Source organism: Muntiacus reevesi, chromosome 9, assembly GCF_963930625.1.
Source record: "Muntiacus reevesi chromosome 9, mMunRee1.1, whole genome shotgun sequence".
Taxonomy (NCBI): domain Eukaryota; kingdom Metazoa; phylum Chordata; class Mammalia; order Artiodactyla; family Cervidae; genus Muntiacus; species Muntiacus reevesi.
In genome coordinates, this window is record NC_089257.1 from 471,314 (window position 1) to 496,709 (window position 25,396).

At 45.1% G+C, this 25,396-nt stretch overlaps 1 protein-coding gene across 3 annotated transcripts in view; it reads left to right on the top strand.

The window, feature by feature from the left end:
* Window positions 1–587: 587 nt before the first annotated feature.
* NCAPD3 (non-SMC condensin II complex subunit D3) overlaps window positions 588–25,396 on the top strand; it is a 57,174-nt gene continuing 32,365 nt past the window's right edge. Inside the window, exons 1-16 of one of the 3 annotated variants that reach the window (XM_065944892.1) lie at window positions 588–690; window positions 1,632–1,786; window positions 4,295–4,457; window positions 5,820–6,004; window positions 6,572–6,739; window positions 6,846–6,907; window positions 7,099–7,186; window positions 9,130–9,263; window positions 10,876–10,948; window positions 11,675–11,800; window positions 11,909–12,161; window positions 12,530–12,586; window positions 12,842–12,931; window positions 22,884–22,960; window positions 23,482–23,616; window positions 24,325–24,545. In XM_065944892.1, the coding sequence (XP_065800964.1) occupies window positions 627–690; window positions 1,632–1,786; window positions 4,295–4,457; window positions 5,820–6,004; window positions 6,572–6,739; window positions 6,846–6,907; window positions 7,099–7,186; window positions 9,130–9,263; window positions 10,876–10,948; window positions 11,675–11,800; window positions 11,909–12,161; window positions 12,530–12,586; window positions 12,842–12,931; window positions 22,884–22,960; window positions 23,482–23,616; window positions 24,325–24,545 (2,051 nt within the window). In that variant the 5' untranslated portion in view covers window positions 588–626. Of the gene's footprint in view, window positions 691–1,631; window positions 1,787–4,205; window positions 4,458–5,819; window positions 6,005–6,571; window positions 6,740–6,845; window positions 6,908–7,098; window positions 7,187–9,129; window positions 9,264–10,875; window positions 10,949–11,674; window positions 11,801–11,908; window positions 12,162–12,529; window positions 12,587–12,841; window positions 12,932–22,883; window positions 22,961–23,481; window positions 23,617–24,324; window positions 24,546–25,396 lie in introns of those variants that run through there. The other 2 variants (XM_065944893.1, XM_065944894.1) reach the window with 2 other exon arrangements.

The following is a 25,396-nucleotide window of genomic DNA, read 5'->3' on the forward strand; positions in this document are numbered from 1 at the left end:
GGAAGCTGGCATTGCGCCTGCGCGCCGCGAGCACCGCCCCACGCTCGGTAGACGCCGGGGCGGCGGCGGCTCCTTCCGGTCTCTTGCCAGACCTGTCAAACACCAGTCCAGTAAAATTCAGACCCTAACACTATCCTTTCTAAAAAAAAAAAAAAAGAGTCCTTTCTGACTGCCTTTTCTGCTTTTCCTGTGTTTAATCCGTTGGCCGGTAGGCAGCTCCCCCACTCGGACGTGTACACCTCCGCTTGCTGACTGATGGGTAAACGCGGCCCTTCGACAGGCCGGCGACAGGCCGCCTGACAGGGGGCAGAAGTGACAGTTACAACAGGAAGTGCCCTGCTTCAGCTTCTCTTCAGGGCGTCCGCCACGTAGGGAAGAGGAGCAGGAAGGCAGTATACTTGGCTCGTTTCTTTAGCCCCACTTTAAAGCGACAGCTGAAAACCACCCCCAACTTCAGTTGCGTGGGCGGGCGCCCTCTCCCTGTGCGCATCCGGCGGAAGGCCCTGCTGATTGGCTGCCGGCCTGCCAGCGGGGCGCGGTGATTGGTCAGTGCCGACCCTTGACGTAAGCGGGGCCTTCTGGGCGCGCGCGCCCGAGCAACTTTGAAAGTGAGGCGAGCAGCCGTCATGGAGGCTTGCGGGAACCTGGCGTGCGCTCTGCAGACCTGGTGCCCACTGGACCTCAGCCAAGGTGAGGACGCGCCCGGGGCCCGGGTGCTCCGGGGGGTGCTGGTCTAGGGCCGCGTCCTCCTTCCCCTCTGTACACCTGCTTCTTGGCCTTGCCCCCGGGTCTGCGCGGACGGCCTCGCAGGTGCCGAGGCTTCGACCGCGTGGCTGTTTGTTGGCCCAAGCTGACCTTCTGAACTTGGGGCCCAGGGGTGCGGCTGGAGCCTCCAAGCGCCCGTCGTCACTGAAGGGCTGTGGGTGTCCTCACCCGCCGCAGTCGCTGCAGGCCGCTGTCTCGAGGCTGCCTTCCATCCCGCGGCATCTCTGTAGCCGGCAGTCTTTTTTTTTTTTTTTTTTGACTCATATTTTTTAAAGTCATTTCATTCGTTTGCCTCACCTGTCCCTTTCCACTGTACACTTTATTTGGGTTTATTAGCTAGTGATTCAGACGGTAAAGAATTTGCCTGCAATATAGGAGACACGGGTTCGATCCCTGAGTCGCCAAGATCCTCTGGAGAAGGGAACAGCAACCCACTCCAGTATTCTTGTCTGGATTATCCCACAGACAGAGGAGCCTGGCAGTCTGCAGTTCGTGGGGTCACAGAATCGGACGCAACTGAGCGACTTCAGCTTGGTTATGAGACTTTCACAAAGGGACGGCTGAGACAGCTTTTTATTATCTCTTCTCTAGCTTGAACATATGGGGAGGCTGGGTCTTCCCCCAAACTGTTAACATCTGTAAAGTGTTTTCCTACTTCATGTTTTTAGAGAATGGCCAACGTAATAGCCAGCTGTCAGTTTAATGAGTAAACAGATTTTTCTAACCCTTTCTGCTTCTCTGTTCATTCTGCCTCACCTATGTGGTATGACTTGTGCCCAGAAAACTGTTCTCTTCTTGAATGTACTTAGAGCCCAAAGCTGATTGCTACAGAACACTAGTTGACTGTAGTTGCATTTTCCTACTAGAATGGGTGGATGGAGTATGGGAGCTGGAGTTCACAGAGACCGAGCCTCTGGATGCCAGCATAGAAGCAGAGATCGTGCAGACTGGCCTGAGCGCGTTCACAGAGCTTTACAGCGCAATGTTACCTTTTGCTACTGAGAAACGTGAAGCTGCTGAGGTAAAAAAAAAAAAAAAAAAAAAAACAACCAAGCTAGCCATTTCCTTGTTAGAAGTGTCGGGTAGAAACCCAGTATCATCTAGAACTTGGTCTCTTTGGTGTGCAGTTCAGAAGGAAGGAAGAGTGTTGTAACTGGGATGGCCTCATAATCGTCCTCCCAAGTTATCAGTGTGATTCTTTTCGTGTCATGAGCATTGGTAACAAGAGCAAATTAAAGGAAAAGAGTAAAGGCCAAGGCAAAGATGAAAACCAATAAGCAAAATAAGAAAAGATGGCCGGGAACAATGTTGTAACAATTCAGGATGCCTTCGCTTTAAGGAAATTAAATGTTAACCTGAGACGTGTTTAGTTGAACTAAGAAAGGAAAAAAAAAGTTGCTTTAAATGGAGTTCTACCTAGTGTGACTGTTACTCTTTAGGTAATAAACTTCTTTTCAAAAAACTGAAAGGCTAGAAAGCAGAACAAAGAATACCTAGATATTAATGTCTCTGAAAGCTTTAAATTAACAAAAAATACTTCTGTTATTAGTTTCAGGTAGCTGTTCAAAAATTAAATCGACCTGTTAAATACTCATTAAGCATAATGCTGCGTACCACATGCAGTACCTAGGAGGGTAACCTGGGGAGGGTACAGAGCCTCTCGCTCCAGGGGCACGCGGGAGAGGGCAGAATCAAGCTCTGGCTCTGGGAGTGTGCACTGTCATTGCTCTGGCCAGAGCCTGTGCAGTGACCACATCCACGGGTGTGAAGAAGCATGGGCCACCAGCTATGTGTTAGAAACTGCTGTTGGACACGTTAGATGCCATCTCGCAGGGGTGTGGAAAGGGCAGCTTGCTGAGGTTGAGGTTGGGAAGGTCCCAGAAAGAAGGTAGCTGGCTGGAGGCACATCTTCACCAATGGCTGGAATGCTGCCCAGTAATGAGGATTCCAGGGCAGCCTTGAGAGGGGTCTTCACAGTGGGGACGTACAGCAAGTCTGAGGGGATGGGGCAGGGTGGGGGCACACAGGACAGCTGTGAGTGAGGTCCATGGTAGACTTCCAGAGCGAGGTGTTTGCTGTCCATAAGGTTCAGGTCTAAGCGTCATCCATAGACTAAACCGCTTGTCCTCACGTCTGCCTCCTGGAGGAAGGGGTTCTAGTGGGCAGTAGACCTAGGAACCTAATAGACCCTGGGGGGAATGCTGTCCCCAGGGAGCTCCCTGGGGACATTATGACTAACCCTTGAATCACACAGATTTTGGCTGCACAGGCCCACTTACATGCAGAGTTTTCAGCAGTATCTACAGGACTGATGGTCCTGGGTGTTTCAGTCCCTGGATGCAGAACCATAGATGTGAAGGAGCTGTGTCTATGGAGCTGTGTCTCGTCCTGTGTTGTTCAACAGTCAGTTGTATTTTGATCATTGAGTTTTTTAAAAAAATGTTTGTTGTGTTGTGGTCTGGGTTATGGTTCTGGAAATTGGGGAGGGGGGCTAAAAACTGGGGACTTTTTTTTTCAAATAGAGTTAATAGAGTTTTGTGAACTGGGTCTTTGTCAGGTATGAAATGCTGCCAAGGTGATTGGGTCCCCCAGGGTCAAAGTTCCAGGCAGCGGGAGGGGAACTGAGGTGGCCTTAGAAATAAAGTGTAACTGGTTTCTTCTCAAGCTTCGTGGTGAAGAAAAGAGGATGTAGAGGTCTGATTTCTTGAACTTTTGTGGGCTTATGTTATTTTAAGGTGGTCCATAGTAAGCCGTATTTCGTTCCTACTGTTTGCTTTATGCAAATAACCTATTTTCTCATCGTGTCTATAAGAGGAGAAAGCATAGAACAGTGGTCAAAATTAATGAAATTATGGTTTATACTCTAGGGTTTATTTCCTCTCCTATTGAGGCTATTTCTGCAGTCTGTTGAGCAAGACACTTTCAGGTTTTCTTCTTCTGCTCCCATTGCCCACAGAACATTTCAATTTAAATAAGTTGCTCTGATTTTTTTAGTTAGTAATTAGAGTAATAAATGGATTGAGGTACATTTAACATAGATGGAAGGGTGACTTGTCTGAGTAATCACTGATACAGGTGTCCCCAGAATCTTAGTGTAGCTTTCAGGTGTAGTAATTTCAGAAATACATATGCTTCAAACTTACCCAAAGTTATTTTGAAAGTTTAATTAAGGTTCTTGTATAGTTTCTTATCTTTGTGACTTTCGTTTTATTTTTTCTTTTATTGACTGAGCCACCAACTTGTGGGATCTTAGTTCCCAACCAGTAATCGAACCCAGACTTTCCCCAATGAAGCATGGAGTCCTAACCACTGGACCACCAGGAAACTCCTCAACTTTGTAAATTTTGAATAACACACTTTTAAATTTTCTGTTTTAGTCCCTTTGAAAATGGCAAACATTTATAATTAGGAGGCAGAATGATCTATTCATTTTCTTATAGGGCACTAAGCATTCAGAAGAATCAGATACAGCAAGCGGAGACTCTCACAGTTCTCTAACGACTGGTGCTTACGGTTTGCCCTCCCCTAGAGCATTTGGACCTTCTTCATGGAGAACAGGATTTCCCACAACGCGCTGATGGCCTTGTTTCACCACTTCGTTTATAAGGTCCTTAAGAAAAACGTCAGTGCTCAGCAGCAGGAATTCGGCCTTCACGCCGCCGGGCTCTATTTCCTGCTGTTGGAAGTACCAGGTATGCATTTTGCTGTGATGGGGCAGGCCTTTTGTTTGTAATTTGTCTGCTTGGTTTTGAACTGTTATATCAATGCTTTGTCCTCACTGAGAGGTTAGGTGAGGGTGAATCCGTGAAGCACATGGTCTGTCATAGGTGTTCAGAAAGCTCTCCTGTTTTCCTGTAAATGTGATTTCGGATGTTACTATGCTAAGTCTATAACCCAGCACGAACAGTCCCAGAGTGGGAAGGCTGGAGGGGGCATGCTGAGCTCTAAGAGCTCCACCCCCACTCTGTGTGCCATCATGATGTCCCTGCCTTCTGACTCCCGTCCAGCCTGAGAAAAGTGCCGGTCGGAGGGGTATTGTTGTTTCGGCTGTGTGGTGTGGACAGTTGGTGGGACTGTTCTCACCTGCAGGGCTGAGCACAGCTTGTCACATTGAGGAGGCATGGGAAGGGGTGTGTCTGTGATGCTGCCCCACCTCCTTCAGGCGAGAGCTGTGAAGGAGGTCTCCCCCCGACCCACCCTGAGCCCAGGGCAGGAGCGGGTGGGGCTGAGGAGGCAGCTGCAGCTGTGGAACCGCGAGTTCACTAGGAAGAGAAAAGCAGGATTAGTCAACCTGCTGCTTGTCGCTGCTTATGTCAGTGCCTTTGTAGTAGATGTTAGGGACCTGTTCCATATGGTTTGAGAATTGGAGGAGAAGCTATGACCAACCTAGATAGCATATTAAAAAGCAGAGACATTATTTTGCCAACAAAGGTCCATCTAGTCAAGGCTATGGTTCTTCCAGTGGTCATGTATGGATGTGAGAGTTGAACTGTAAAGAAAGCTGAGCGCCAAAGAATTGATGCTTTTGAACTGTGGTGTTGGAGAAGATTCTTGAGAGTCCCTTGGACTGCAAGGAGATCCAACCAATTCATCCTAAAGGAGATCAGTCCTGGGTGTTCATTGAAGGACTGATGCTTAAGCTGAAACTCCAATACTTTGGCCACCTGATGGGAAGAACTGACTCACTGGAGAAGACCCTGATGCTGGGAAAGAGTGAAGGCAGGAGGAGAAGGGGACGATAGAGGATGGATGGCTGCATGGCATCCCCAACTCGATGGACATGAGTCTCAGCAAGCTCCGGGAGTTCATGACGGACAGGGAGGCCTGGCGTCCTGTAGTCCATGGGGTCGCAAAGAGTCGGACATGACTGAGTGACTGAACTGAACTGACGACTCATTGCCTAGGGCGGAAGTTGAATGGAACTTTTTTGCTAAAGGTTCCTTGGTCAAAGTTAAGGAAAAGTCTGTGTTTGTTTTTTAATATTTCATTGTTGTAGGAGACATATTTCAAAGGAATTAAACCTACCTTGCTTACTCTTCATTCTTTACGAATAGGCAGCGTAGTCAATCAAGTTTTCCATCCAGTGATATTTGACAAATGCATTCAGATTCTGAAGAAGTGCTGGCCTCAGGAATCCAGCTTGAATCAGAAAAGAAAGAAAGAGCAACCAAAGAACCCTCAGGGCAACTCACAGGAGAGCAGTAAGAGAGCAAGACCCCTCAGGAGAGAGGAGGTGGAGGTAAGAGGGGGTGTGGTCATAAAGTGTATCTGATTCCTGTAAGAATTTTTATTAAGTTAGGATGTCAGGGGTCAAGATTATACCAAAGCCCTAGCGTGCTGTCTGCCGTCCCTCCCTTAGGAGTGGCCTCGTGGCCTGCTGAGCCTCTGTTCCCCGTGCCGTCTTCGTAACCTTCCTGTCACCTCCCTCCAGTCTCTTCCCAGGTGTGCCTCGCTGCAGGCCGGCAGGTGTTACCTTAATTTCATTAGAGACCGTGGTCGAAGTGTCCAGAGGACTCATGTCCACAAGAACATAATAAAATAACATTAATTCCACATTCTTGTGTGACTGGGTAGGATGGTAGAGGTTCATTGACACCAGAGTTGGTAGGAAACCCAGGCAATCTCATTGATGTGAAAATCCGGACCCAGAGGCTATGGTAGCCTTCATCTGGTCCAGACTGAGCTTGTGGCCATGGGGCCCAGGGTGGCCACCTGGAGTTCCACTGGCCTTGGCTTGGGGACATTGCAGACCTCGCACAAGCCGCGAGGCAGTGCCACACAGTCAGCTGTGTGTTTCATGATCTAGATGGATGAAATTACTCCAGAAGAGGAGGATGAAGAGAATGTTTTTTTTTCTTCTGAAGATCGTCGTCAAATTCGAAATGTCATCTTTCACGTTTTGAAGAACTTTATAAGGCTTCTTTCTAAATTCTCCTTAAAAGAAAAGCCAGAGTGTATACAGAATTGTGTAGAGGTAAGTGAGAATGCCAGGGACCTTGGGCAGGTTCAGAGAGCTGGGACAATGGCTAAGATTTAAAGAGTGGGAAAAACCAGGTCTTTTCTTGGTATCTGTTTTTCAGGTCTTTGTTGCATTAACTAGCTTTGAACCAGTTCATTACGAATTCCAGGTTACACAAGCCAGGTGAGCAATTAAATCTTCCAGTGCTAACATTTAATTATGGTATGATGTTTTGCTGCAGCAGAGGTGTAAATACCATTTTATCCTAATTGGCACACAGGTAGAATTTATTCATTTAAATATTGTTGATAGGGTTAGGAGTTTATCCTAGTGAAATCACATCCATTAACTAATCTTTTGCCTTTTTTCTTTAGAATTCTCAGAGAAATGAAATACATACCAGAACTGGCCTACCATGGATTATATTTGCTTTGTTCCCCTCTTCACAGAGAAGGAGACAAGGTAAAGGAGAGAGGACCTGAGTTACCGGTTGAATTGGAAGCATACGGGTCGTGAGACTGAAACGCTGGAAGGGCTCAGTGTGATGCCGAGTGAACCCACTGGGTCATTGATGTTTGTGTGATGAAAAGCGTGATGGTCACACGTTTGTGTGATGAAAAGCGCCCGTCACCACGTGGTGGCCGCTGCTCATTCCGGGCTCATATCCAGGTCCCTGGTGCCTCAGGATGCTCTTGTTGAGTTAAGGCATAAAGAAGGCTCCAGTGTGGCCTGGGTAGAGGAACAGGAAAGCTACTGAGCAGTACTTTCACACAAGTGTTCACCAGAGTCCTCTGGTAGAAGGACAGACAGTCACAGGACCTTGCAGCTCCCTCACAGGTCCCTGTTCCCCTCTGTTTCTGTTGGTGTTTGTGCCTTTGTGGATAATTCTGCTGACACTCCTGGTCAGCATTCGTGTCTAGATTTACTCGCGGTGACCTTCAAAGCCCCACAGCCCTAGACACTGGGGTTAGGACTTTTTAAGCCCTGGGGTGTTACTCAACCTGAATGTCATCAATGCAACAGGAGTTTGCAGAAAACGTGACAGACCAAGGTCCTTGGCCTTTGGTGCCTGCAGTACACCTGGTTTCCAGGGGCAGCGGGATGCGGAGGCCTCGGGCACTCGGGCTCTGCACTTGGGTCCTACCCCTCACTGCTGTGTCTCCCTTTAAAAAGAAAAAAAAGTATTACTTATTTTTGGCTGTGCTGGGTCTTTTTGGCTGTGAGCAGGCTTTCTCTCAGTTGCTGCAAGTGGGGGCTACTCTCTGATTGTGGTGCAGTGGCTTATAGTTGGGGAGCACGGGCTTAGTTGCTCTGAGGCACATGGGCGCCTTCCGAACCAGGGGTTGAACTGGTGTCCCCTACGTTGGCAGAGGGGTTCCTTACCACTGAGCCACAGGAGAAGCCCTGTGTGTCCTCCGTGAGTCCTTGGTTTCCTCACCTGAACAAGGAGGATGAGGGGCTTCCCTTCCTGTGGATTTCTCAGGAGGACTACAGGGAAGAATACCTCACGTAATGCCTGCTGTTTAGAAAACACCCCGTATTTCTTTAATGTTTGATGCATTATCTTCCCTGTGTTTGGAATATGTGCCAGCATTCACAGTGCGAGTTTCAGTCTCTGTGCCCTTTCTAACGTTGCAGAAGGGGCGGAGCCTGGGAGATCACCCGTGCAGGTGCCAGCATCTCCAAGGACGGGGTGTTTCTCATTGCAAAAGTGTTGGCCTCATGTTGCGTGACACTGGCTGTAGCCTGGCCTGTGATTACTTGATTTGGGGCTACTCATCTTTGAAGTCTTTTATTATGTATAAAGTGGAGATAATAATAGTGTCAAGTATAAAATGGAAATGTCTTGCTGACCTCATTGAGTTGAGAGATTTCAGAGTAAGTATGGTCAAATCTTGTAAAACAGAAACATGCTTAATGCAGTACCTGCCACATCCTTAGTTTCCAGTAAATTATTTTATTCACTGGATGCATGAGTTAACTCCTTGAGTAGATCATGTGAGATGATATATGGGAAGGTACTCTGTAAGCTTCAGGTGTAATATAAGTAGAGAATCATCACCTTCCTCCTTCCTGTGAGGGGTAACCCATTTCATTCTTTGCCCTTGCTCAGTTGCGGCTGATTCTCTGAGCCCTGATTTCTGGGCTGCAGTATAAGGTAAGCAGAGAAACCAGGTGGAATCCAGCTCATCAATCTGTAGGCAGCACCTCCACACTGTTCATTTTGTGCAGGTATTGACACCCGGTCATTGTCCAGCAAGCATATCCTTCATGGTCAACCAAAACCTGTGTCAACCTCCTTTACCTGCTGGCATTTGAAATAGCTCACTCTGGTCTGTGTCACAGTTTACAAGGCCTTGGGATTCTCTGTCATGCCTTAAGTTGCATTTCCTTTCCTCTTTCAGGTTCTCAGATACGTTTTGCATCAGATGCTCTACATAATACTGATGGTAGAAGTGGGTAAAGGCTCCCATCATGCTCCGCTTGCCATCACGCCTCCAGTTGTCAGCAGTAGGAAGCTGGCCATCCAGTTTGTAAGGTAAAGTGCACACAGCTCGGGTCTCTCTCTCTCTCACTCACCCTCAGTCTCCTGGGCCCTGTGCTAGCCAGGACTTCTGACACCTGTGGAACTGACACATGTCTGGGCTGTGTGTGGTTTGTTGCTCAGAATAAAGTGCATTGCAGCTCATCTGGCTGGTGTGGTAGGGTGTGGTGGTGGGGGCTGTGAGTTCGTGGTTCCTGGGCCGGCCTGTGAGGTCACCTCTGAGTCCTGACAGCGGTTTCAGTGTCTGCTGCTCCAAGTCTGTCTCTGCCTTTTTTGGCTCTCCTCTGAGTCGCTTTCCTTAGGTTCCTTGCCACTTTTTTTTTTTAAACTTCTTTATCAATAATTGATAGACTAATCTTCTCCTCATGAGTCAGTAGGCTTTGCCTACAAAGTCCCATGTCTGGGCTTTACTGGGAAGATGCTGCTGCGTCACAAGCTGTTCTGTCCTCAGTTTGTCTGTCTGGCAGCAGCGTGGAGGTGGTGGGGCAGTGGAGAGCGTGCCTGTGAGCGGATTCGGTGCCCGGGCAGGTCCGGGTGTGGGGTGCAGGTGCTGGCGCGGGCTGCGGGTCTGGGTGCAGGCTTGGGGCGTGGGTGCGGGGTGTGGGTGTGGGTGCTGGCAGCCAGGTACAGGCGCTGTCTGACCCCTGAGTGAACCTCTCTCCTTAAGGAATTTTTTTAAACAGTAAATAAGATACTTTAAGTAGAAGTACTTGTTTTAAATTTTCCATCATGATGTCAGCAATTGTAGTAATATCTCTATAATGGCATAAATAAACTCGACACTTGAAAATGGGTTGAATCTGGACATTTTAATAGCTTCTCTGAGGGTTAACTTTGGAGAAGTACTGTTAGAAATGCATTCCACTGAGCTACCACGAGGTAGTACTAGGTCTCAATCTGTCATTTACTTCAAAAGGATATAGTGGAGCTTTTTTTTAAAAAAAAAAAGGTATTAAGCTCTTCACAGAGAAAGCTTGCCAAATTTTTAAGAAGTTATTTGTTTATTTATGGCTGTCCTGGGTCCTAATTGCCGCACAGGCCTCTTAGCTGTGGTGACTGGGGGCTACTCTAGAGCAGTGTGCAGAGCGTGGGCTCGAGGGCTCCCAGGCTTCAGGCGTTGCGGCACGTGGGCCCACGGGTTTAATTGCTCCTCTGCCTGTTCTTCCTGGATCAGGGATTGAATCCGTGTCTACTGCATTGTGAGGTGGATTCTTTACCACTGAGCTACCAGGGAAGCCCTATTTCAGCCTTAATAAGAACCAGCTTAAGCAGTCCAAGGATCTTGTGAGGTCTGGGGCCTGCCCCTCCCTGACTGGCTGCTGGAAGCAGTTTGGAGACCCCCCGGGTGTGGGGAACGGTGCTCAGCTATGATGCTGTCTTCACACTCCACACGCTCAGACCGGGAACGGCGCTCCACTGTGATGCTGTCTTCACATTCCACATGCTCAGACTTTGCTGCCAGCACAGGCGTAGATTGTTCTTAGTAGTTAGGGTTTCTAAAATGTAGAAATGTCACTATTTTTGAGAATAGGTTTAAGGAAAGTTGTTGTTTTATTTTTATTATAGGTATATTATAAACAGTGACTGTTTCTTTTCTTTTTTAAAGTTTGCTGGTGGATGAACTTAAAGAAAGCATGTATCCAGTTCTTCGTACTCTACTGCAGCACATCTGTGTCAAGGTACTGTTTGCTGTGTTACTAAGAGTATGAAAAACATGTGAAAGTAAATGCATGTGTGAGTGTTCTTAGAAATGAGTCTATATCATTACCAAGCATTGTATTTTTTATTTAGTATATTCGCTGTCCTCTTTGAGTATTTTTGAGGGAATAAAACAACTTTTTTTCCTTTTTTAGATTTCAAATGTATAAAGATATAGAACAGAGTAATGAACAGAATGTTCAGTGATTTTGTATAAGGAGAAGCTCTGCCAACACACAGGCACACTGGATTTTCTTAGGAAGCAGATTTCATCTTATCCCTTCAGACATAACTATTGCATGTGTCTCTCTACAGCATAAGAACTCTTTAAAAACATATCCACAAAATATTAACACACCTAAAAAATTCACAGTAATGCCTTAATACCATCCAATGTCCAGTCAGTGTTCAAAATTATGTGAATATCTCTTAAAATTTTTAACAATTTGGACAGATGATGCTTCACTTCAACTCTGTGGATCCTAGAGATCTATAAACTCTCTGAAATTGCACTTGGAGATTTCTTCTCGGTTGGTTTCCCAGTGGGTCTGAGATGTAGAACTGGGTGGTCATTTCTGTAACATGTAGACACTTGGCAGTGTTGCTGAGCTGGGTGCACTCAGCGATTGTCTGCTTGCACCAATGTGTGTGTTTCTGTCGTTCTGCGTGGGGACTAGCGGGACAGCTTCTCGGGGTCTGTGTTTCAGGTGGTCGATAAATCTGAGTACCGGACTTATGCAGCTCAGTCCCTGGTCCAGCTGCTCAACAAGCTTCCCTGTGCAGAATATGCTTCTTTCATGGCCTGGCTTTATGGATTAACACGAAATGCCAAGGTAGGCGCTACACCTGCCTGAGCTCTTGACTCCCAGCCCTGCAGCTCTGCTGCAGCGATGCTTTGTTGTTGCTCTGTGGTGGAGACACGTGCAGTTTTGCTTTGCCAGGTCTCCTACCGGGTGTTCACTCTTGATGTGGCCTTGGCCCTCCTGGAGCTGCCTGAACGAGAGGTGGATGGCCCGCTAACCCCGGAGCACGAGAAGTTCCTGAAGCATAAGTTCTTGGTTCAGGAAATCCTGGTCGCCCGCTGTAAAGACAAGGCCCCGACGGTGCGCAGCAAGGCGCTGTCCAGTTTTGCACACTGCCTGGAGTCCTCTGCCACAGCCCCGTCGGACAGCATCCAGGAGCTTCTGCAGAAGAGTGAGTGTGCTGAGCACCCCGAGCCTGGCCTCACTCCTGCTGGTCCAGACTGGGTGGCAGAAATAATCGGAGTGCTGTGGTAGACTGTGGCTCTCAGACCCTTTCAGCTGGCGGTGCTGTCAAATAGCTCTCACACGAGCGGTTTCAGTCTTGTCCTCGGCCTGAGGTTGTTGGCTACAGTCACTATTACTTTGTGTCGTTGGGTAGTGGCTGTATTGGGCCTGTTTAATGCACACAGTGAATTGTCATTATTTAGAATCTGTCTCATCTTCAGGCCTGATTATCTTGATTTGTGTTTTTCTGTAAATATTTACGTACGGTTTTTGATACTGTGACTTTTCTCCTCTGACCTGTCTGCTTGCTTATAGCTCCTGCAGCTCCAGGAGTACAGAGCCACCAACACAGTCCATCGACAAATTCATCAGGTAAGAAAATGGGTCAATATACTGTCAGATGTTGAATAATTGTCCTTTTAGTTAAAGGGCTTGCTGAATATTTGTAATGTTTTCTGTCTGCATATTACCTGGTTTAGTACTGCACTTTTTTCTTCAAAGAAGTTAAAATTTATTTCAGTAATGATTCATAGTAACTTAAATGTGTAATATGCCATGGTTATGTTAATGAAAAGTATAACAATTTTTTAGTGTACTGACTGAGCCTTTTTAAAATTTATTTTTAAGCTTTTTCCTATCAGAGGCAGATGCTTAACCCTTCTGCAGGTTCAGAGGTGATCCACACAGATAACAGTGGTGAAGCAGCTGGATCTATGGGTATGTCAGATCTTATCCCATTTTAGATGAGTAGTAACCAGTAGATTTCAGACAACTGTAGGTAGAGCCTCAAAACGTGGGAATTTTTTTTCAAATTCACCCTTACTATTGGAAGATCTTTTGTTTTCCCTTAAAAGTAATTTCTGTTTATTTCCTTAATTGATGTTCTTGCACTATTCTGTATTTCATTTCAAGGTAAAGAATAAGATACATTTCACTTGTCATGTATTTCTGTATTTCACGTATTTCTGTCACACTTCAGAGAATGTTACAAATATTTTATTTGCTCACTGAAGTCAGTTGTTATGAACACCTTGGGCATGCTGACCAGAAATGACCAGATACTAGGGAAGGTGCAGTAGAAATTAAATTTAGTTTAGAGAAAAGTCATCACAGAAGAGGGGAAAAAATGCACAATACTATGGGCCTTGTTTATTTTTATTCTTTATTACTTTTTCCACGTGGCATCTTGACTGTGATCATGCCATCTCGGAATCCACTTCTAATACATGGTACGGAACTGTGAGTCCTGGCTTCCATGGGAAAGTGCAAAATCTGGGTTATAGTTTCTCTGTACCAGTAATATGAACTGTCTTTTAATGGGTCACACATTCCGTGTGGAGATTCTGGGATCCTTTCTCCCATGAACCCTGTACTTGATTCTGAACACAAGTGATGTTTGTACTCTTTCAGTGACTTACTAAACCAGAGTAATCTGGGATGGTAGAGTGTCAGTGTGGTTCAGGAGGGCAGAAGCACACCTGGCTATGTAGTAGAGAGACCTGGAGCTGTCTCAGATTCTGTTTCTGCCCAGCTGTATGATCTGTGAAAGTCACTTTTATAGGCTCTTCCTTCACCTATATTATGACATGGCATACTGTAGTAGAGAAAAACTATATTAGAAGTGAGATGCAGTCTGAATACCTAGGCCAGTTCTGTTACTAAAGAGCTGGATGACCCAAGACATGGGAGTCAGCAGACCTCCCTGACTGCTTGTCACTTCTGATCCTGAAAGGACTTTTGTCAGGTCTGCAGAAATCATATATATAGAGAAGTGACTTTAAAAGATAAATAGAAGAGAGAACATGTGCAGAGAATAAATGATATAATGAGATCTATCAGTTTATTTGATAAACATGGATATCATTCCTCTCAATCTGTGCAAGGCACTGCAGGTGCGAACCCTAACAAAAATAGTTCTGTCTTAAGGAGCAGGAGGAGAGGCAGGTATGCATGTACCTAAAATCATAATGCTGTGAGATGGGTGCCGAGGCGCAGTAAAGTGCTGTGAGAATCAATACTTATCATTGCAGTCTGAAAGACTACATTTAAACGACTAGATATTAGCCTATGTTATTCAAATTCAAAGTAGTAACTCAGATGTACTAATAGATTCCCTAAAATAACTAAAGAAATTTAATAGGGAAAAATGTTGAATGTTTGCGTTAACTCCAGTCTGAGCAAGTTACAGATTCACTGTTGTACATTGTCATTCAGTTGCTTAGTCATGTCCAACTCATTGAGACCCCATGGACTGCAGCACGTCAGACTTCCCTGTCCTTCACCATCTCCCAGAGCTTGCTTAAACTCATGTCTGTTGAGTCAGTGATGTCATCCAACCAACTTGTCTTTTTTGTATAGTTCTGTGTATTCTTGCTACCTCTTCTTAATATCTTAATACCTTCTGCTTCTGCCAAGTCTATCCCGTTTCTGTCCTTTATTGGGCCCATTTTGCATGAAATGTTCCCTTGGTATATCTAATTTTCTTGAAGAGATCTCTAGTCTTTCCCATTCTGTTGTTTTTCTCTATATCTTTGCATTGTTCACTTAGGAAAGCTTTCTTATCTCTTCTTGCTCTTCTTTGGAACTCTGCATTCAGATGGGTATATATCTTTCTTTTTCTCCTTTGCCTTTCACTTCTCTTCTTTTCTCAGCTGTTGGTAAGGCCTTCTCAGACATTAAACAGGAGGCAGTGATCAAAACCACCCCCAAGAAAATGAAATGCAAAAAGGCAAAATGGTTGTCTGAGAAGGCCTTAAAAATAGGTGAGAAAAGAAGAGAAGTGAAAGACAAAGGAGAAAAGGAAAGGTATACTCATTTGAGTGCAGAGTCCCAAAGAATAGCAAGAGGAGATAAAGCCGTACTTAGTGATCATCACAAAGAAATAGAGGAAAAAATAGAATGGAAAAGACTAGACATTTCTTCAAGAAAATTAGAGATACCAAGAGAACATTTCATGCATAGATGGGCACAATAAAGGACACAAATGGTATGGACCTAACAGAAGCAGAAGAGATTAAGAAGAGGTGGCAAGAATACACAGAAGAACTACAAAAAAGATCTTCATGACCCAGATAATCATGATGGTGTGATCACTCACCTAGAGCTGGACATCCTGGAATGTGAAGTCAAGTGGGCCTTAGGGAGCATCACACCAAACAAAGTTAGTGCAGATGATGGAATTCCAGTTGACCTGTTTCAGATCCTAAAAGATGATGCTGTGAATGTGCTACACTCAATATGCCAGCACATTTGGAAAACTCAGCAGTGGCCACAGGACTGGGAAAGGTCAGTTTTCATTCCAATCCTAAAAAAGGGCAATGCCAAAGAATGTTCAGGCTATTGCACAATTGCACTCACTTTACATGCTAGCAAAAGCAATACTCAAAATTCTCAGAGCCAGGCTACCACAGTAAGTGTACTGTGAACTTCGAGATGTTCAAGCTGGATTTAGAAAAGGCAGAGGAACCAGAGATCAAATTGCCAACCTCTGTTGGATCATAAGAAGCAGGAGAGTTCCAGAAAAACATCTGTTGCTTCATTGACTGTGCCAAAGCCTTTGACTGTGTGGATCCCAACAAACTGGAAAATTCTTCAAGAGATAAGAATACCAGACTACTTACCTGCCTCTTGAGAAACCTGTATGCAGGTTTCTAACTGCAAGAAGCACCAGTTAGAACTGGACATGGAACAACAGACTGGTTCCAAATCGGGAAAGGAGTACATCAAGGGTGTATATTGTCTCCCTGCTTATTTAACTTATATGCAGAGTACATCATGTGAAATGCCAGGCGGGATGAAATATAAGCTGGAATCAAGATTGCTGGGAGAAGTATCAATAACCTCAGATACGCATATGACACCACCCTTATGGCAGAAAGTGAAGAGGAACTAAGAAGCCTCTTGATGAAAGTGAAAGAGGAGAGTGAAAAAGTTGGCTTAAAACTCAACATTCAAAAAACTAAGATCATTGTATCCGGTCGCATCACTCCATGACACATAGATAGAGAAACAATGGAAACAGTGAGAGATTTTATTTTCTTGGGCTCCAAAATCATTGCAGATGGTGACTGCAGCCATGAAAGTAAAAGACACTTGCTCCTTGGAAGAAAAGCTATGACCAACCTAGACACCATATTAAAAAGCAGAGACATTACTTTGTCGACAAAGGTCCATCTAGTGAAAGCTATGGTTTTTCCAGTAGTCATGTATAGATGTGAGAGTTGGACTACAAAGAAAGCCGAGTGCTGAAGAATTGATGCTTTTGAACTGTGTTGGAGAAGACTCTTGAGAATCCCTTGGACTGCCAGGAGATCTAACCAATCAATCCTAAAGGAAGTCAGTCCTGACTATTCATTGGAAAGACTAATGCTGAAGCTGAAATTCCAATACTTTGGCCACCTGATGCAAAGAGCTGACTCATTGGAAAAGACCCTGATGCTGGGGAAGATTGAAGGCAGGAGGAGAAGGGGACGACAGAGGATGAGATCGTTGGATGGCATCACCGACTCGATGGACATGAGTTTGAGCATGCTCCAGGAGTTGGCGATGGACAGGGAGGCCTGGCATGCTGCTGTCCAAGGGGTCGCAAAGGATCAGACATGACTGAGCGACTGATCTGAACTGAACTGGACTCCTATACGACGTATTAACCTCCGTCAATAGTTCCTTAGGCATTCTATCAGATTTTATCCCTTGAATCTATCTCTCACTTCCACTGTGTAGTCGTCAGGGATGTGATTTAGGTCACACCTGAATGGCCTTGTGCTTGTCCCCACTTCCTTCAGTTTGAGTCTAAATTTGGCAACAAGCAGTTTGTGACCTGAGCCACAGTCAGGTCCCGGTGGTAGTTTTTGCTGACCATGTAGAGCTTCTCCATCTTTGGCTGCAAAGACTATAATCAATCTGATTTCAGTGTCGACCATCTGGTGATGTCCATGTGTAGAGTCTTCTCTTGTGTTGTTGGAAGAGGGTGTTTGCTATGACCAGTGCCTTCTCTTGGCAAAAGTCTGTTAGCCTTTGCTCTGCTTCATTCTGTACTCCAAGGCCAGATTTGCCTGTTATCCAGGTATTCTTGACTTCCTACTTTTGCATGCCAGTCCCCTATGATGAAAAGGACATATCGTTTTGCTCTTTGTTCTAGAAGGTCTTGTAGGTCTTCATAGAACTGTTCAACTTGAGCTTCTTCAGCGTTACTGATCGGGGCATAGACTTGGATTACCGTGATATTGAATGGTTTGCCTTGGAAACGAACAGAGATCATTCTGTTGTTTTTGAGATTGCATTCAAGTACTGCATTTCAGACTCTTTTGTTGACTATGATGGCTACTCCATTTCTTCTAAGGGATTCCTGCCCACAGTAGTAGATATAATGGTCATCTGAGTTAAGTTCACCCATTTCAGCCCATTTTAGTTCACTGATTCCTAAAATGTCAAGGTTCACTCTTGCCATCTCCTGTTTGACCACTTCCAATTTGCCTTGATTCATGGACCTAACTCTCCAGGTTCCTATGCAGTATTTTTCTTAACAGCATCAGACTTTACTTCCATCACCAGTCACATCCACAATTGGGTGTTATTTCTGCTTTGCCTCAGCGTCTTCATTTCTCCTGGAGCTATATTTCCACGGATCTCCAATAGCATATTGGACACCTACCAACCTGGGGAGTTCATCTTTCAGTGTCCTATCTTTTTGCCTTTTTATACTGTTCACGGGGTTCTCAAGGCAAGTATACTGAAATGGTTTGCTATTCCCTTCTCCAATGGACCACATTCTGTCAGAACTTTCCACCATGACCCATCCATCTTTGGTGGTCCTACTTGGCATGGCTCAGTTTCATTGAGTTAGACAAGGCTGTGGTCCATGTGATCAGTTTGGCTAGTTTAATTTTCTGTGATTGTGGTTTTCATCCTCTCTGCCCTGTGATAGATGAGGATAAGAGGCTTACAGAACCTTCCTGATGGGATGACTGACTGTGGGATAAATTGAGTCTGGCTCTGGTGGGGGCGCTTTGCTCAATAAATCTTTAATCCAGTTTTCTGCTGATATGTGGGGCTGTGTTCCTGCCCTGTAGTTTGTGAAAGTTGCTCAGTCCTGTCTGACTGTTTGTGACCCCATAGACAGTCCATGGAGTTCTCCAGGCCAAAATACTGGAGTGGGTAGCCTGTCCCTTCTCCAGGACATCTTCCCAACCCAGGAATCGAACCAGGGTCTCTGCACTGCATGCAGATTCTTTACCAACTGAGCTATCAGGGAAGCCTGATAATTGGCTTTGGCTGAGGCCAAACTGTGGTGGGGTTAATGGCGGTGATGACGACCTCCTTCAAAAGGACTTATGCTGGTACGCCTCGGCTCCCAGGACTGTTGTATTTAGTGCCCCTGACCCCGTGGCAGGCCATTGTCAAGCCATGCTTCCACTGGAGACTTCTGGACACTCACAGGCAAGTTTGGCTCAGTCTCCTGTGGGGTCACTGATCCTTTCTACTGGGTCCTGGTGGGAACAAGGATTTGTTCGTGCCCTTGAGAGTCTGTTTCTCTGTCCTGTGGAAGTTCTGTAATCAAATCTCACTGGCCTCCAAAGTCAAATTCCCTGGGGGTTCTCAGTCCCTTTGCCAGATCCCCAGGTTGGGAAGTCTGTTGTGGGCCCTGTAACTTTTGCAGCAGTGTGAGAACTTCTTTGGTATAATTGTTCTCCAGTCTGTGGGTCCTCTGCTTGGCGGCTCTGTGGTGGGGCTAATGGCGACTTCCTCCAAGAGGACTTTGGCCAGATGCCACACCCCCCAGTCTGCTGCAGCCAGAGCCCCGTCCCCAGGGCAGGCCAGTGCTGACGCGTGCCTCTGCAGGAGAGGCTCAGACTCTCTCAGGCAGGTCTGACTCAGTCTCTCGTGGGGGTCACCGTTCCTTTTCCTGGTTCCTGATGCACACAGGGTTTTGTTTGCGCCCTCTGAGCGACTCTGGCAGGTATGAGGTTTGATTCTGAACACAGTTTTGCCCCTCCTGCTGTCCTGTTAGGGCTGCTTCTTTGCCCTGGGACGTGGGGGTATCTTTTTTTGGTGAGATCCAACATTCTCCTGTCAATGGTTGTTCAGTAGCTAGTTGCAATTTTGGTGTTCTCGTAGGAGTAGATGAGCGCAAGTCTTTCTCCTCCGCCTCAGAATCCAATAGTGGATTCTCACTGTTGCAGAGACACTTCCAAACACTACTGTATTGCTTTAATGATGCTTCTAAATTATAAGAGCTTGCCAGATGTAAAGAGCCCATGTTCCCAACTTATTTTTGATAAACTAAAATGACTTGTGTTGTTGGCATTAACTGTACATTAAAAAAATTGTGTAGTTACTGCATGCCAGAATCTGTGCTGGTAAATACCATTGTTGGTGGTTTTTTTTTTTTTTTTTTTTTTTGAGAGATAATTCATAAAAGTCACTGTTTAAAGTATGTTGAATCCAGTGGTTGTTAGTGGTTCATAAATTTGTGTAATCAACTTCCAGAAGCTTCTCATTAACTGAGAAGGAAACCTTGTACTCACGAGCAGTCAACCCCGGTGCTCCCCCGTCTGTGGAGGCTCCGCTCTGGACGCTCTGCGCAAGGGGGACCCTGGAGCATGTGGCCTTGTGCAGACAGCTTCTTTGCCATCTGTTTTCAAGGTTCATCCACGTTGAGGCATGTGCTACTGTATCAGTACTCTGTTCATTTATATGGCTGAACGTTGTCCATTGTATGGATGGACCACATTTTGTGTGTTCATTCATTCTGGCAGTTCATCAAAATCCTGGACATAGAGTTACCATGTGACCCAGCAGTTCCATTGCTTGGTGTGCAACCACAAGGGAAGAACAGAACAGTGAATCCATACACATACTCATACACAACACGATGTGAGAATGTTTATAGAAGCATCCTTCACTGTAACCAAAAAGTGGAAACAACCCAAGTGTCCATTTATCTTCTTATTTTTGAGGTAAAAGTTCATATTTTCTACATCCAAATCCTTTTCGGATATGATTTGCACACCTGTTTTCCTCATTCTTTGGGTTATCTTTTCACTTTCTTGATGGTGTTCTAAGAGTTTTATAGTTTTAGCTCTACATTTTCATCTTGGTTCAATTTTGAGTTAATTTTTGCTTACGATGTAAGTTAGGGATCCAACTTTCAGTGTGAATATCAAATTGTCCAACTCTTTCTGACCCATTGGACTATACAGTCCATGGCATTCTGCAGGCCAGAATACTGGAGTGGGTAGCCTTTCCCTTCTCCAGGGGATCTTCCCCACCCAGTAATCAACCCGGGGTCTCCTGCACTGCAGGCAGATCCTTTACCAACTGAGCTATCAGGGAATGCCAGTGTGGGTTATATTGCCACTGTAAGAATACCAAGCTTTTCAGCCTGTGGACAAGGGACGCCTTTCTGTATTTAGGTCTCCTCTGATTCACTTCTGTGATGTTTTATGGTTTTCAGTGTGCAACTCTTGCTCTTTACCCTTATTCCTAAGTCTTTTATTCTCTTTGACACTGTTTATTATAAGTGAAATTGCTTTCTTAATTTCATTTTTGATTATTTTTTTATAGTTTATACAATTGATTTTGATGATTGGTCTTGTATCCTGCAATGTTGCTAAATTAGTTACTAGCCTTAAAAAGTTTTGTGTGCGTGTGTGTGTGTGTGATTCCTTAAGATTTTCTACCTATCAGATCATGCCGTCTGTGAGAATAGTTATTTCTTTTTTCCAATCTGAATGCCTTTGTTTCTATTTCTTGCCTGTTTTCCCCGACTGGGACTTCTAGTGGAGTTGAAGTGTGGAAAGCAGACATCCATGTCTTCTGTTCTTTGTCTTTCCCGTTGAGTGTGGTGTCAGCTCTGCGTTGCCTCAGGAGGACCTTTGTCACTGTGAGGAAGGTTCCTATTTTCTGACTGTTGACTGTTTTATCGTGAACGGGCAGAGGGTTTTGCGCGTACTACCTCTGCATCTATGGAGGTGCTCATGTGGCCCTGCTCCTCTGTTCTGTGATGGTATATCACAGTGAATGACTTTCCCACGTCCTAGGATAAATCCCAAGCAGGAAGTATAAACCCTTTTGTATCTTGCTGGGTTAATTTGCTAATATTTTGCTGAGGATTTTTTTTTTTAATTTTATTTTTTGGCCACAACACGGGGTGTATGGGATCTTGGCTCCTTGACCAGGGATCAAACCCCTGTCCCCTGCCTTGGAAGCTTGGAGTCTGCACCACTGGACCCAAGGGAAGGCCCTTGCTGAGGATTTTATGTCTGTATTCACAAGAGATTTTGGTCTGTTGTTTTTTTGAGCTATTTTGTCTTGTTTTGCTCTCAGGATAATACTGGCGTCACAGAGGGAGGTGGAAAGTGATATAGGGATTCTGTTTTTTGAAAGCAGTTAGGAAGCATTGTTATTAATTTTTGTTAATTGGTGTTTTTGTTAACAGTTGACAGACTCCAGTAGAGCTGTCTGGTCCTGATTCTTTGTGCGTGTGTGGGAGGTGTTTTGCTTGCTAGTTCAATCCCTTGACTTGTTATGGTGTATTCAGTCTGTCTTTCTTCTTGAGTTAGGTTTCCTAATGTATATCTTTAATCACATGCAGATATTTAATCCAGGTTACTTATTTAAATGTGTTGGCATAAAACTGTTCATAGTATTCATAACCTTGTCCCTCCTTCATTTCTGATTTTAGCAATTAGACTCATCTATTATTTTCTGTCTAGGAAAATGTTAGTTTTGTTGATCTTAAATAACCTACTTTGATTTCATTGATTTTCTTTATTGTTTTCCATATTGTTTTATTTTCTACTGTTATTTCTTGTGCATCAGCATTTCTCAAGCGTGGTTTGCGGTCCCTAAGCCTCCTTAGGGAGGCTTGAAGTGGGCCCTTGAAGTTAATACAGTTTTCATAGTAATATTAAAACATCAGTTACCTTCTACTTTCTGGTTTGCTCACAAGTATACTTTGGAGTTTTGCAGACAGAAGTCCCAGACAGGCAAAAGCAGATAGAAGCAGAGATGACAACCCAGCTGTCTTTTAAGTCTGACATTAAAGAGTTTGCAAAATGTAAATCAGTGCCATTCTCTTCACTACTTTTTTATTTTTCAGTTAAAAAAGTATGCCGTTTATTTGGTATCTTAAGATGACTTATTAAATCTTTTTATAATTCTCATTTTAAGTTTCTAATTCATGTTAAAAGCTGTAATCCACATTTATTTAAAACAAACAGACAAAGAGACTCTCATGAGGCTTCAGTAACACCTGATAGCGTAAAGGGGCTCTTGACGGGAAGGTTTAACGCTCCTGCTACCTGTTGTCTTACTGAGTCTTTAAGACACCGCATGGTTTACATCTTCCCGTTTGTAGTAAACAGAATGACACATCTAAATAAATTCATTCAAAATTTTAGTCTTAGAAGCCCAGTTTAAAGCTTAATTTTCCAGAATTTGCCCTTTTGAAATGTTACTACTCTGCCTACTACTACTTCTGCATTATTGTAAATAGATAATTATTTGCATTTTCTTCTTTTTCTACATGATTTTCTGCTGTGGTTTCTTATGATTTAAAACCAGCTAACTGGCCAGTTTTGGATTGGTGCATGCCCTCGGGAGTGTGCGGGGAGAGGCTGGGGCTCTGGTGTCCTCAGACTGTGATGACTTGTTGGTGTTTCCTCAGCAGAAATGGGTTTCCTGGTGTCACTGAGGAATAGGGTCGGTGACGAGAAGACCAGCGTCAGGAAGTCTGCAGTCCAGGTGTGTTTTTCTGGACATTCTTTTCATGCCCTCTTTTTAAGCACTAACAGCTTGAAGGTGCAAGAGACTGTTTTAAAAACTGTTCTGTCATATTCAGTACTCATATTTCACTTGAGGTTAGTTCACCTTGTCCCTGTTAAATGTAACTTACACAGATGAACTGAAGGATCCTCTGTTCTTAAGTGGCCTGCTGGTTTGCTGGCTTCCTAGGAACCACAATTTTAGATCCTTAATTTGTTTTTTTAGAGTAGGGATTCTTAACCTGGGGACCACAGGTGGATTTTGATCGGGTTCACAAAACTCCTGAAGCGGCTTCTGAGTACATGTTCATGTAAAATATATGTCAGAGTTTCTCCAGAGAGGTCTTAAATTTCCTCAGACTCTGAGAGGTGGGATGTACTGGGAGGAGGGACGGATCTGTGATCTCACACATGAGTCGGGAGCTTGAAGGAGTGGCTCTGTCCGCAGTGTGTGCTAACCAGTGCCTGTGCGGCCCCTTGGCGTGACCCCGCGCCTTCTAGGTCCTGGTGAACCTGCTGAAGCACTGCAGCGTCGCGGGCCTGCTGGAGGAGCTGAGCATCCTTCAGGACCGCTGCCGGGACGTCGCGGTCTCCGTCCGCAAGCAGGCCCTGCAGTCTCTCACTGAGCTGCTCCTGGTGAGGCCAGCCGGGCTGCGTCTCAGGCGCCCTTCCCCATCAGGGTGGCCCAGCCTAAGGGCGGCCGCCGTGGGGCGGCAGTGCACTGAGAACAGTCTCCACCGCCGGTGCTGGACTGCATTCCCTGTTAAATATGCACGTATCATGCAGACCAGTGCTGGAAAACGCTGACAGCGTGCAGCTCACACAGAATGTGAAGTCTAAAATCAGTTTGGTTAGGCCAGAGGCCTACATTATTTTTTGTCCATTGAAACCTGTATAGGTGATGTGGCCAAAGGGGCGGATCCACTAATCCTATATACAGTTTACTTCTGCCAGCTAGTTTTTGAAGAATTTTTAAAGTGTCTTTTCTTATTTCACAGTAGAAGGCTTTAAGCAATACCCGCTTTGACTTTCTTCATTAGATCTTTTCTGATTTCTCCTTGAAATAGATATTTTTTTCTCTCAGTCTTGAATTATTCCAAAAAAGTGCTGCTTTACTACAGTGGTAAGATAATCACTTTAAGTCTAAAATCTCAGTATGCTCTGCTTTATAGTAAGTGGAGCTTGAACTTGGTTTTCACTTATGTTTGGGACGTTGACATTTTTCCACTGTTAGGTTTTATCTGTAATTGTGTTAGAACTACTAATAACACATCCCAAAACATGGCTCACAGCTGCCCTGATCTGTGCTCGCACCTTTATGACTTCCTGACTTGGACTTCTCAGGCCCAGCCGCAGTGTGTGCAGATACAGAAGGCCTGGCTGGGGGGCGTGGTCCCAGCCGTGATGGACAACGAGAGCAGCGTGCAGGACAAGGCCCTGGAGTGCCTGGATCGGCTCCTGCTGCAGAGCATCCGGCACCACAGCGAGGGTCGCGATGCGGACGACGGCCAGGCACTCACCTGGGCGCTGCTGGCGCTGCTGGACACGGACAGCCGGAAGCTGGGGTATGCTTTTCCCGGGCGGCTGCGTGTCCTCGTGGACAGGCCTCGGTTATCAGTTCCTGGGTTGATACTGGAAAATCAGCTCTCCAAATTGCTTGATATACAAAGACTTAATCTTAGTTTCTTTCTCTTGACCTAGTTCAAATCTTTTAGCTTTTGTGGTGACAGTTTTTGTGAAGCCTTCCTTTGCCTTTTTGAGTGTTCCCCAGCTTCAAATTGATGTCTTAATATGTAGTAGAAAGCATTAATGGGTTTACTGTATTGACATTAACTTTCCACAGTACTGGTTGTGATAGATGGTTTCCTGATTAGGACACATTAGACTTTTTCTGACATTTTGTTGGGTTGATGACTTAATCACACCACAGTGTTCTTTCTGTTTGATATTTGTTGGGTGTTTGCTGTGTAGGGAGCAAGGCAGTGATCGATTGGCACCTGTACTGATCAGTGTTAATCTCTACTACATGAATCTAGCAGCTGGCCTTTGTTTGTGCTCCTTTGACTGTGTTTGCCTTTTTTTTTCCTTTACTATGTAAGAAGTACCTCCCTACTTGTTTACATGTAGTTATAGAGGAATTAACATTCAATGGAAAGAGTCATAGGTTTAGTATCATAAAGTTGTTCAGTCACTAAGTCACGTCTGACTCTTAGCAAACACATGGATAGCAGTGCACAAGGCTTCCCTGTCGTTCACTCTCTCCCAGAGCTTACTCAAACTCATGTCCATTGAGTCAGTGATGCCATCCAACCATCTCATCTTCTGTCATCCCCTTCTCCTCCTGCCTTCAGTCTTTCCCAGCATCAGGGTCTTTTCTAATGAGTCCACTCTTCACATCAGGTGGCCAAAGTATTGG